General features: G+C 40.8%; 1 protein-coding gene across 2 annotated transcripts in view; it reads left to right on the top strand.

The window, feature by feature from the left end:
• The window catches only part of MORC4 (MORC family CW-type zinc finger 4), a 51,582-nt gene extending 41,159 nt beyond the window's left edge, over window positions 1-10,423 (top strand). The window contains exons 15-17 of one of the 2 annotated variants that reach the window (XM_029929993.1): window positions 7,930-8,623; window positions 8,911-9,194; window positions 9,502-10,423. In XM_029929993.1, the coding sequence (XP_029785853.1) occupies window positions 7,930-8,623; window positions 8,911-9,194; window positions 9,502-9,655 (1,132 nt within the window). In that variant the 3' untranslated portion in view covers window positions 9,656-10,423. The remainder of the gene's footprint in view (window positions 1-7,929; window positions 8,624-8,910; window positions 9,195-9,501) is intronic. The other variant, XM_029929994.1, reaches the window with a different exon arrangement.
• Window positions 10,424-13,144: the final 2,721 nt, after the last annotated feature.

Genomic DNA, 13,144 nt, shown 5'->3' with positions numbered 1-13,144 from the left:
ATTTACACAAGAGCAATCAAACTAGGACATAAGGTGGACTTTAAAGCAGTCCTCGAGCCTCACACAGATCAAACAACAAAGGACAGGGCTCTCACTGGCTCTAAGGGCTTAAGCACAGCCTTTAACCACTGGCTGAACAATAAGCTTTCCTGACCCAGGGGTTATTCCTAGGAAACCAGGCTTAAAGATAAATCACACTTTCCTGGTGGAGTAGAAGACTGTGTGCACGCTCAAAGTTGTGCCCACTCACAGGTGACTAGAAAGGGAAAAATCCAAGCTGCTACTACCTGGCTGAATATAGGATAGAAACAGATTCCTTGAACTGTGATCGCAGCCACCAAGCCACACAAACATCCAACAACAAAGGATAAAAATCTAACTGGCTAAGAGGACTTAAGCACAATCTTTGACTAGTAATGTGCCCTATGCTGACCCAAGGGTGACTCCTAGGTTGCCAGGTAAAAGATAAAAACCAAGAAGAAATCTGAACAGGAACATCAGAGGCTGCATACTGTAAAGGAAATAGATTTCATGGAGTCAGTTCAGCCAAGTCACTAAATAAACAACCAAGCAAACAACAACAGTATCAACCTCTCCGGGAGATGGGATCAGTATCTAGGGCTGCTGTATTGTGTTATCTAAAATATCCAGTTGTTGGGATGCCTGGCTGGCTCAGTTGGTGGAACATGAGTTTCTTGATCTCAGGGTTGTAAGTTTGAGCCCCACATGGAATCTAGCAATTACTTAAAAATAAGAAATCTTAAAAAAAATAAAAGATCTGAGTGCCTAGGTGGCTTAGTCAGTTAAGCGTCGAACTCTTGCTTTCCACTTAGGTCATGATCTTGTGGTTTCATGAGTTCGATCCCGGCATTGGGCTCTGTGCTGGCAGTGTGGAGCCTGCTTGGGATTCTCCCTCTATCTCTACCCCTCCCCTGCAGATACTCTCTCTCTCTCAAAATAAGTAAAGAAACTTAAAAAAAGTTTCAAAAAATACTCAGTTGTCAACAAAAAATTTATTCTACATGCAAAGAAACAGCAAAGTGTGACCTGTACACAGGAAAAAAAGCAAATATTAGAAACTGCTCTTGAAGAGACCCAGAGGTTTGATTTAGCAAAAACTTGAAAGCAGCCATTGTAAATATGTTCAAAGAACTAAAAAGAGACCATGTCTCATCAACTAGAGAGTATCAGTAAAGGGACAGAAATGATTTATACCTACATCTATATCTGTTTCTATATCTGTACCTTTGTCTATATATTTTATATGTAAATACATATATAAAAGAACCAAATGGAAATTCTGGAGGTAAAAAGCATAGTAACTGACATGAAAATTTCACTAAAAAGCCTCAACAGTGCATTACAGTTGACAGAAAAGAATCCGCAGACTTGAAGATATATCAGTTAGAGATTATGCCATCTGAAGAACAGAGAGGAAAAAAGAATGAAGAAAAATGAACAGAGCCTCGAAATGAATGTGGGACACCATTAAGTATACTAACATATGCAGAGTAGGAGGTACAGGAAGAAAAGGGGTAGAAAAAATATTCAAAGAAACAGTAGCTGAAACCTTCCCCTCTGGTGAAAAACATTAATCTACACATCCATGAAGCTCAACAAATTCAAAATAGGACAAGTCCAAAGAGATTAACAACCAGACATAGCATAGTGAAAATATTGAAAGCCAAGGGCAAAGAGAACATCTCTAAAGCAGCAAGAGAAAAATACTCATCATGTACAGGAGAACCCCAGTAAGATTAATAGCTGACTTCTCATGAAAACTGGAAACTAGAGGCCAGTAGGATCACATATTCAAGGTAGTATAAGAAGAGTGTCAGGCTAGAATCTTAAATCCAGTAAAACTATTTTAAGGGAATGAAGGTGAAAGAAATACATCTGCACATAAACAAAAGCAGATGGAATTTGTTTCTAGCAAAACCGCCTTTCAAGAAATACTCAAGAGAGTTTTTAGGCTTAGAAACAAGTGATACCAGACATTAATCCAAGTTCACATGAAGAAACAAAAGAGCACTTGCAGTGGCATCTAATTATAAAAGCCAATATAATGGCAGTTTCCTATTTCTGTTCTTTTCTTAAAATTTTTTTATGCTTATTATTGAGGCAGAAAGAGAGCATGAATGAGGGAGGGACAAAGAGAGAGGGAGACACAGAATCTGAAGCAGGCTCCAGGCTCTGAGCTGTCAGCACAGAGCCCAACATGGGGCTTGAACCCACAAACTGTGAGATCATGACCTGAGCTGAAGTCATATGCTTAACCACCTGAGCCACCCAGGCACCCCTCCTATTTCTATTCTTAACTAATTTAATTAATAATTTCACAAAGCAATATGTATATATTTGTATATAATTTTATATACATCTATAACTTTATTATTGGCCTGATCTACAGATGTAAAATACTTGCCAATGACAACACAGAAGAGGTGGGTGGGGAGCAAAGCAGTATTGGAGTAAGGAAATAACACCATAGTAAAAAATGAAGAAAACTTAAAATGGAAAAACAAGAAGGTTGATTTAGCAAACTCTGTAAACATTATCAATATGTGAAGGCTCTGCTTTCTTCTCTCAGCTTCCTCAAAAGATATAACATTACATAAAATAATAATTATAGCAATGTATTTTTAGATTTGTAAATGTTAAATGAGAATATCCACATAACATAAAAAAGAAACACAGTAGAGGAAGGAACAAAAAACACATGACACATGTAGAAAACGGAAAGCTAAGTAGCAGATGTAAATTCTGTCATTTCAATAATAATGTTAAATATGACGAGTTTATACTATCCAATCAAAACACAAATTATCAGATTAGATTTTTTAAAGATTCAGATATACAGGAGACACACTTTAGATTCAGAGATACAAGAAGGTTGAAAATAAAAGGATGGAAACAGATATACCATGCAGATAGCAACCATACGAGGTGGAGTGGTTATGGTACCATTAGACAAAATAGACTTGACTTTTTAAAGTTTGTATTTATTTATTTTGAGAGAGAGAGAGAGAGAGAGAGAGAGAGAGAGAGAGAGAGAATGAGTGGGGGAAGGGCAGAGAGGGAGAGAGAATCCCAAGCAGGCTCCAGACTGTCAACACAGAGCCCTACGTGGGGCTCAGTCTCACAAACTGTGAGATCATGACCCAGCTGAAATCAAGAGTCAAGCACTTAACTAACTGAGTCACCCAGGTGTCCCAAGACAAAATAGATTTTAAACAAAAAAAAGATAAAGTTCCTTTATATATGATAAAGTTCATCAAGAAGATGTAATAATTATACCTACATATGGACCTAACAACAGAGCCCCAAAAATACATGAAGCAAAAGCAGACAGGATCAAAGGGAGAAATAGATGTCAATAATGGTTGGAGACTTCATTGCCCTACCTTCCTTAACGGGTAAAAGATCAGCGAGGAAGTAGAAGAGTTGAAGAATGACATAAACCAACTGGTCCTGACAGACATGTATAGAACACTTCACCCCTAGAAAAGCACAGTGCATATTCTTCTCAAGTGCACATGGAATATTCTCCAGATTAGACCATATGTTAGACCATGAAACAGCCTCAACAAATTGAAAGGATTGATATACAAAGGATGTACCACAGTCACATTGGAATTAAATTAGAAATCAACAACAGAAGGAAACTTGGGAAATTCACAAATATGTGGCTGTTAAACAACACTTCAAAATAACAAATGAGTAAAAGGAGAGATCACAAGGGAAATTAGAAAATATCTTGAGAAGATGAAAATGAAAGCAAAGTATATCAAAACGTATGGGATGAAGCTAAAGCACTCCAAGAGAAAATTATATTTGTAAATGCTCATTTTAAAATTGAAGGAAGAGCTCAAGTCAATAACCTAAACTTCCACTTAAGAAACTACAAAAACAAGAGCCAGCTAAACTCACATCAAGCAGAAAGAAAGAAAGAACACAGATCAGAATGGAAATGAAATAGAGAGTAGAAATACAATACAGAAAAATCAGTGGAAACAAAAATCAGCTCTTTGAAAAAAACAACAGAAATTAAAACAGTTCTGGAAGAAAGCTTTGACATTAGCCATAGAAAATTCTTCTCAATATGTCTCCTCAGGCAAGGGAAACAAAAACAAAATTAAACTTTTGGAACTACACCAAAATAAAAAGATTTTGCACAGTAAAGGAAACTAACAAAATGTCAAAGCAACCTACTGAATGTGAGAAGGTGTTTGCAAATTATATATCCAATAAGGGAGCTAATATACAAAATATATGGAGAACTTACACACCAAAAACACCCACAAATAACTTGATTAAAAATGGGCACAGGACCTGAATAGACATTTTTCCAAAGAAGACATACAAATGGCCAACAGATACATGAAAAGATGCTCGACATCACTAATCATCAGGTAAAGGCAAGTCAAAACCACAATGAAATATCACCCTACACCTGTCAGAATGGCTAGAATCAAAAAGACCTGGAATAAAAAGTGTTGGCAAGGATGTGGAGAAAAGGGAACTTCATGCACTGTTGGTGAGAATGCAAATTGGTGCAGCTAGCGTGGAAAACAGTATGGCGTTTCCTCAAAAAATTAAAAATAGAATTACCATATGATCCAGTAATTCCACTGTTGGGTATTTACCCAAAGAAAATAAAAACACTAATTTGAATAAGTAATATGCAGCCCTATGTTTATTGCAGCATTGTTTACAATAGCTTGCCATTTGCAACATTAGAGGGTATCATCCTAAGCGAAGTAAGTCAGAAAGAAATATCATATAATTTCAGTCACATGTGGGATTTAAGAAACAAAACAAGCAAAGAGAAAAGACAAATGAAACAACAGATTCTTAAATACAGAGAATGAACCGGTGGTTGCCAGAGGAGGGGTGGCAGGGGAATAGATGAAATAGGTAAAGGAATTAAAAATACACTTATCTTGATGAGCACTGAATAATGTATAGAATTGTTGAATCATTATATTGTACACTTTAATGTAACACTATGTTAATTATACTTCAAATAAATAGCCACCAAAAATTTAAGAAAACAGCAAAATAATTCTATTTACAGTAGCTTCAAAAATGAAGTATTTAGGAATAAATTTAACAGAAGTACAAGTACGGCTTGGGAACTGAAAACTATAAAGAAAACCTAAATGAATGGAAAGACATTTCGTGTTTATGGGTCAGAAGATGTGATGTTGATAAGATAGCAGTACTCCCCAAATAGAGCTACATATTCAATGCAATCCCTATCAAAATATCAGCTTGATCCTCTGCAGACAGACCTTTGAGGGATATGACAAAAAGAAGAAAGAAAATGAGAAGAAATTATGCAGTTGGAAAAGAATTCCTGCTATTCAAACCCTAAATTAATCCTTACTAAACTGAGTGACTACAGGTCTAGAATAAGAATCAATCCCTAAAGGGAAGAACCAGACTTTAATTACAAAACTAGTAAGTAGTTATAGAACCAATAAGTAAAATCCACCTGTTTTTTTTCTCATTCACATAGTAGTTTTGTTTTGATTTCCTCTTATGTGCAAGGTTTTGTTCCTTCATTCCCATCTAGCACAGTAAGTTAAACTTTCTTTGGTCAAGGAGTTTCTACTTTGGTACTTTAGTAGGGAACTTAGAAGAGACTGATATGCACGCTGTAAAAAGTGATATACATTAAAATAGAGAGCTAAGGTGCTTTGGGAATTCTGAAGTATCATTTGAGCTGGACTCAGACTTGCAGTGTTGGTAGGAGAAGGGCATTCCAGTCAAAAGAAGCAGCAGAAGAAATCATGGGGCATTTATTTTAGCTGGTGATTTTGAAGGCAGGGAATGAGAGAGCAGCTAGGACCAAGTTCTGTCCCAGATCTGCCACTGACTAGCTGCATGACCTTGAGAAAGTGAACTTCTCTAGGTCTGAGCATCCTCTTCAAAAACTGTGGGTAATACCACCACCTACTTCAGCGTTATTGGGAAAATGGAATGAGACCACACACATTAAGCACCTGTCACACTGTCTGGCACAGAGTAAGTGTTCAACAAATGTTTCTTATGTTTCGGAGTCCACTCCAAATGGACTAAGCTATGGCATTTGAGCTTTTCTGTTGTGGGGAGCAGTACATAAAGATTTCAAGTAAGGGTATAACACAATCAGAGCATCGCCTTAGGAAGATTAACGTGGCAGTGGGTGATCTGGAGGTGAGAGTAGGGGAGACTGGAGGAAGCCACTGAAATAGTTCAGGAGAGGTAAGGTGAGCTTGAATTTGAGTATTGATACTAGTAGAACCCTATATGAAATTACTGAGTGTTTGCTGGTGTCATAACAAACATCAGAAACATAGGAGAGGGAACAGGTTTTAAGATGAAAATGGAAAGGCCAGTTTTATACATCCTGAGGTACCAGTGGGACCTGCAGGAAAGAATGAGTGATGGGCAATTGGAAATTCCGTACTAGAAATCAGGGCTGGGGAAATGACTTTCGAGTTACTAACCAGAGGTTAGAGCCAAGAGGTTGTATGAGATTACCAAAGAAAAATAAGGGGAGAGAAGAGAAGAGAATTAAGGACAGAACCCTTAGAGGTGGGAAAACGAAGAGAAGGCAGATAGTTTGACTTTCGCTGCCTTTCATAAAACTTTGGGTGTTGCTGTGTAGTATCCCATACCCTTCCGTCATGAAGACCTGTGAACCAACTGTTCTGCTGTCTTTCTCAGCGCTGCAGCTAGGCGGGCCGTCCGCAGCGGCCCTCACACGTGCTACGTGGATGGATCTGTGTGTTCTCACATTGCCCACAGATACTTTGGCTTTCCCCCTAAGGTTGGCACAACAAGATCTATCAAGATGCAGACCAGTTTTCTTTCTGAGTGAACAATGGTTTTGAAGAATATTCAGGGTGCTGTAAGAAGCTAAGGTTTGAGATGTCTTACCGATGTTCTCAAAAATTGCAGAGAAAACTGAGTGGCCTCAAAATATGGTGAGGTGGCCCATAACATGCCCGACTCTTTCTCACTGAAAATTTGAGAGTTGATTTAATACCTTGAAGCTTCTTTGGTTTTGTGCAGAGAAGACAGAAGAGTGATCTGGGTAAAACTTGGGGTGGGGGTCCCTGTCCTACTGCATTTTAAAATCATGCCTACGGATTTCATGGCACCAGTTTGTTTTGTTAATTCCTCCAACAGTCAGTGTACCTAGCAGTCAGAAATGGAAGGTGACTCAAGATTACTGTCCTGTGCTTTCCTGAAGAAACGAGGGAGTGCCTGTTTGCCCTGACACGGGAGTTCTTTTGCCCTAAGAGGGAAATGACTTGAATTGGCCGATTCAATTTGTTTGTTCCTGACTAGCACCCTGTGTTTTAATTAACTTTTACAAGTGAATAATGGGCAATAGTCACAGTCCAGTTGGCTGGCAAATGAACTGTATGGTGTTCTGTTGCAATATAAAAAATATGCGTAAGTCTTTGATACTGTAAGGTTTTTGTGACATGTTAAAATTAACGAGCTGGCTCAGTTTTCCTCCACATACTCTGCCGAGCTTTTTATGACCTTTTTTTTTTTCCATTCTCGTGTTAGGGGATTTTGCGTGTGTATTTTTTTGCCTTTCCTTGCATTTTGGAAACTCCTCTAAGTCAGGCTGGTTTCAATCCTATTTTCAGAATTCTTACCAAAATCAACCTGGTTTTGTTATATCTGGATGCTGATTCTCATACCTTTTGATCTCAGCTCTCCCTTCAGAGTGATTGCTGTCTCAGCAGGTTGCACGAGTCGAAGGGTTTAAGTTTGGGGATTGAGTTGTATTCCCAACCTGAAATGCTCTGCGGATAAAAGCTTGAGTCAGTTTTAATGCGGGAAATTTGGGGAGAGGCTCCACAGGATAAGAATATATTTAGCTTGTATTGTGACAGCTTAAAATTTAATTTCCTCTTCTTGCAGTAAGTACAAATGGATCCTGGGAGAGGAGCCGGCAGAGAAACGAAGAAGGCTCCAGAGTGAGAGGACAACACCTCCTCTAGATTATTCCATGCCCCGCCCTTATAGGAGGGTTGAGGCAGCTGTCGCCTACCCAGAAGGGGAGAACAGCCATGATAAATCCAGTTCCGAGAGAAGCACACCGCCCTACCTTTCCCCAGAATACCCAGAAGCAAGCAAGAGTACTAGTCAGAGTAGGGAGGTCTCCATGCTGTATTCAGGGGCCCACGACCAACACCAGGGGTCCCTGCTCCCTGAAGAATTAGAAGATCAGATGCCAAGATTGGTAGCAGAAGAGTCTAACAGAGGTAGCACAAAGATAAACAAGGAGGAAGTGAACAAGGGACCTTTTGTAGCTGTTGTGGGTGTCGCAAAAGATGTTAGAGATTCAGGAGCTCCCATTCAGTTGATCCCTTTTAACAGAGAGGAGCTTTCTGAGAGAAGAAAGTCAGTTGAATCCTGGAGCCCAGTGCCTTATTCCTCTGTGGCCTCTCTCACCACCCCTGCCACGGCCGCTGGGGAGAAGGACCGAGGTTATGAGGCGAGTGGAGGGCGCAGTATGCCAAAGACCAAGAACCAAAGAGAGCTGGAGGAACTGAAAAGAACCACAGAAAAACTGGAACGTGTTTTGGCCGAAAGGAATCTGTTCCAGCAAAAGGTTAGGGCAGCGCTTACCACTGGGATAGAAGACCTCATTTTAACCACGGGAACAGACAGTCGGAGCTCTGATGGTTTCGTGTTCTGAGGCTCTTAAACGAAAGAAGCCACTGAGTCATTCTGTGCTGTGTCTCAGATTGAATGAGCCCAAATGGGCTTCCCTCCCATATTCGGGAATTGTGAAGGCCATTAGTGGATAGAGAAATCGTGGGGTGAATTTACTAGAGGCAGTTTGGGGCACTCCCATAGCATGTGGGGATCATTGAATATGTGTTTCTTGGACTGCAGGTAGAGGAGCTGGAACAGGAGAGGAATCACTGGCGTTCTGAATTCAAGAAAGTCCAAAACGAATTGGTGACCTATACCACCCAGGAGACAGAAGGCTTGTACTGGAGCAAGAAACACATGGGCTATCGCCAAGCTGAATTCCAGATTTTGAAGGCTGAGCTGGAGAGAACCAAGGAGGAAAAGCAAGAGCTCAAAGAGAAACTGAAGGAGACAGAGACACACCTAGAAGTGCTGCAGAAGGCTCAGGTCTCCTACCGGACCCCAGAGGGAGATGACCTAGAAAGGTTAATTACCAGGGTTTAGTTATAAGCTTGTGAGTGCTAATGGGAAGCGTCCCTGAGGACCCTCAGTCACTGGCCTTAGATAAGGGCAGAAGCCTTAATTAATGCACAGGCCACCAAAGATCGAGGAATCACTTAGAGAGCTGCAGTCAGTCTCCTCGCGCGCGGTGGCACTGCACTTTCTTCTTTCTGTCTAGCTAATGGAAACCTAATTGTTGAGAAACGTAGGCCCGTTTTTAAGGAGCTTCATTTGGTTCTGTTGGCTAATGACTTCATGTCATCTCTTCTGCCCCCTCACTCCATCATACAGGGCTTTGGCAAAGCTTACGCGGCTGCGTATCCACGTCAGCTATCTCCTTACTTCTGTCCTCCCTCACTTGGAGCTTCGTGAGATCGGGTTTGACTCAGAACAAGTGGATGGGATCCTGTACACGGTGCTGGAGGCAAACCACATACTGGATTGAACACCAGACTTAATACTCTGTACACCCTCTTGTACCCTACTCTACTCTCTTGTCTCTTCTCTTCTTCTCTCCTCTCTTCTCTCTCCCTCCTGCTTTCTTTCCCTCTTTCCCCTTCTCTTCTTCATTCTCCCTCTCCCTCTCACCTTTATGCCTTATATAGAAAATCTTTGAGTAAATCCTGGATCATATTCTGCTTCTTACTCAGTTTTGGTGTGGAGAAAGAGGCTAGTTAATGGGCTCTGAGGACTTCCAGGAACAGAAAAGCAATAGTCACCAAGCCAGGTGACCCAAAAGCTGTTACTTTCATGACGTAGATACTCGGCCCGTTTTATACCCTTTCCGAAATGGTTTGTATTCATTTAGGTGAAATCAGCCAGCAAATATTGGGCCCAACGCAGTAGGTGTTTGGGAATAAATTAAGAAGTATAACTCATGGTTTTAGCCTTCAAGGATCTAACAACCTAGTTGGAAAAACAGGACACACACCAGGTCAAATAACTTGTACAAGGGAGTGGTACACATATGACAGAGGTGTTCAGGGGGTGGAGGAAGGGAAGTTGAAGGAAGGCATCACATCAGAAATGGGACCTAAACTAAGATGTGTTTAAAGCACGAGCATGACCACGCTGTTAACGGTGGGCATTCTTTAGGTGGTAGGACCGTGGTTGGCATTTTTTCTTCTTGCTGTCTTCCTGTCTTTTTCACATTTTCTATAATAAACCTGTTACTCTTCTTATGTTGCAAAGAATAAATTGTTTTAAAAAAGAATGAGTAGGTTTGGATTTAGATATCAGATGCAAGACTCTGTTTAACATATAATTTTATATTTATAATTCGTTATACTTAGCATTACCTCTGGAAAAAATAGCATGAACAAAAGCACGGAAAGTGCTACAATATAAAAAATATGTGTGTTTGGCAGAAGTGATCGGCTCATGGAAAGGGAACTAAGGCTGAAGCATGACCCATCTATCCACCGTCATGTGGGATTTGCATTTTGATGTGAATTCCTTGAAAAAAATCCTCAGCGCTCAAATTTAAGAAACATATATATATTACTACCAAACTGGGATTTCAGGTAGTGGGGAGCTGTTTTAGGGCAGGGAGATCTATGTGATATCCCTTGGAATACACCACCCACCTACTCCTGAATCTAGTGTAGAGTACAGAGTTGATCTCATATTATCAGAAGTAGTAAAACCTATACTCTTGTAAAAGTAGACATTTTGTTTATTCATTACTTTATTATATTTATATAGTACCTGGAAGAGTACCCTCCAAAGAGTTCAAGGTACTCTTCATAAGACATTGAATAATGGACACATAAAAATATACCAGCGGTGAAAACGAAGAAGTAAAGGAGAGATTTTAAAGAAGGGGTGGGTAGATGGGATCAAGCAATTGCAGTGGGACTAGTCAGTGCAGAGCAATGTTTTGGATATTCTGTTTTTCTCTGCAGGGTTACTTCGGAAGACTCTCCTAAGCTTATTTTACCTCCTCGGAGAGGAAGGCCCTCATAGGTACTCTGGTGAGACTGTCAGGAGTGAGGGGAGGCCAGAGCCAGGATTCACCATCAGAACGAGAACTGAACAATACTCCTGGTCCCCTTGCCCTCCCCTCACCGCAGCTGCGGACTGCCTGCCACCTGGTTCATTTTCGTGTCACATAGTGGGGCGGTGATATTGAAGGACCCGGTTGTCTAAATGTAAATATTCCCGGGAAAGGAGGAATGTATTCAGCTATTGTGTCAGTGATACTTGTTGTTCAGATGGTGGCCATGAAAAGGTGGGGACTTTAAACAGATACAGACAATATAGTTGGAAGGTGGTGTGGGAAAACATGCAGAGCGTTGAAGTTTCGGCCTGTAGGAGAGTGAGCATGTGCGTGTGTGAGTGGTGGGTGAGTGAGGGGCAAGGTAGGAAAGAGTCCAGGTAATTGGGCTTTAAAACAAAAAGGTTGGAAAAAAGTTAACTCCTCTCTACTAGTGCGTACTCTCAGCCCATTTCCTGAGACAGTTAACGTGTGTGAGTCCGTTTACTGTGATGCCGGAACTGCGTCTTTGTTACCTATTTACAGCATGAGAACCCTTCTTTAACCAGTGCTCAGCGCCACAGTGGAGAGATTAAAAAGGGTCACCCAGCTTTCCCAGAGCTTATATGGGGTGGAGGCAAAAGACATCTGGAAGAAAAAAGTGGGTGCCTCCTTCTGTCCTGTTAGGTTAACATAATCATAATTACCCTTTCAAATGTGTCTCATAATTTAGCTTTTGACTTTTCATTTCCCCGATCAACAGTTAGGTCCTTACTATCTCATGCCTTAAAACGTGAAATAGGTTCTTACCTGGCCCCCCTTTCCTCCTGTTCTTACTCCTTCCATCCACTCTATTTGCGACCAGTAAATTACTTTTAGTGGCCTCATCAGGTTATGCCTCTGCTCAGAGACTTGCGAGTGCTCCCCATTGCCAAGCAAGTGTAATACAAATTCCCATCCGCTGTCACTGCGAGCTTTAGAGTCCTTGTTTAACATTCCAAGCACAACCCTTGTTCCATCCAAGCTGAACTAGTTTTCAGTGTCTGAACCTGCCTTGAGAATTTCTCCTCCACCTTTGCTCTTCCATTCCCTTGGTCTGGAATGTTCTCTTTTGGCTCAAATGTCAACTTCCCCCCACCAGTTCCTCCGAATAACCCAGCCAGGCATAACATTTTCTTTCAACGTGTAGGCTTTGTGTCATTTTTAAGGCTCTTTCCACAAACTTCCTTGTCCTGCCTTCCTATTAGAAAGCTGTAGATTCAAATATATAACTGCCTACTTGACATTTCCATTTACACATGTTGCAGGCATTTCAAACAAAATGTGTTAAAAATAAACAGTGACACACACATCCGGAACTGTTCCTTCCCCCAGTCTTCCTTGTTTTAGAAAATGGCACCTCCACCCACCCAGTCACACCAGCTAGAATCCTGGAAGTCATCCTTAGTTTTCCTCTTTTGTAGTCCCCCACATTCAGTCTGTCAGAAAGTCTGTCAATTCTATCACCAAAGTGTATCTTGACTCTACTTTTTACCACAGTACTTTAGTCCAAACAACCCTCAGCTCCTACACATCATTGTAACTTGTAACCGATGTCCTTGCTTCCACTCTTGTTCCCACGATCCTCTTATTACAGCGGCCAGATTGTTAAGAAATACAAATCAGATTACATAACTCTCTGCTTAAAGCACTTCAGTGACTTCCCATTGCACATAGAGTAAAACCCATACCCCCTACTTTATCTGGTTTGTCTCTTGCTATTTTTCATCAAATTTTACTTTTGGTCTTCCCACTGAAACATGTCAGGCTCTTACTTCCCTTGGAGCCTTTCCCCATACTGCTCCCTCTTCTGGAATGTTCATGTCTCCAGTTTGGGCACAGCTGCCTATTCCTCATCCTTCAGGTCTCCATGTAAGTGTCTGCGTTCTTAGGCCTTCCATGCAGCCTTTTTTCCCTCTC

The sequence above is a fragment of the Suricata suricatta genome, chromosome X, assembly GCF_006229205.1.
Source record: "Suricata suricatta isolate VVHF042 chromosome X, meerkat_22Aug2017_6uvM2_HiC, whole genome shotgun sequence".
Classification (NCBI taxonomy): Eukaryota; Metazoa; Chordata; class Mammalia; order Carnivora; family Herpestidae; genus Suricata; species Suricata suricatta.
Note: the sequence above shows the minus strand (reverse complement) of the source record. Positions and strands in the feature narration are given on the sequence as shown.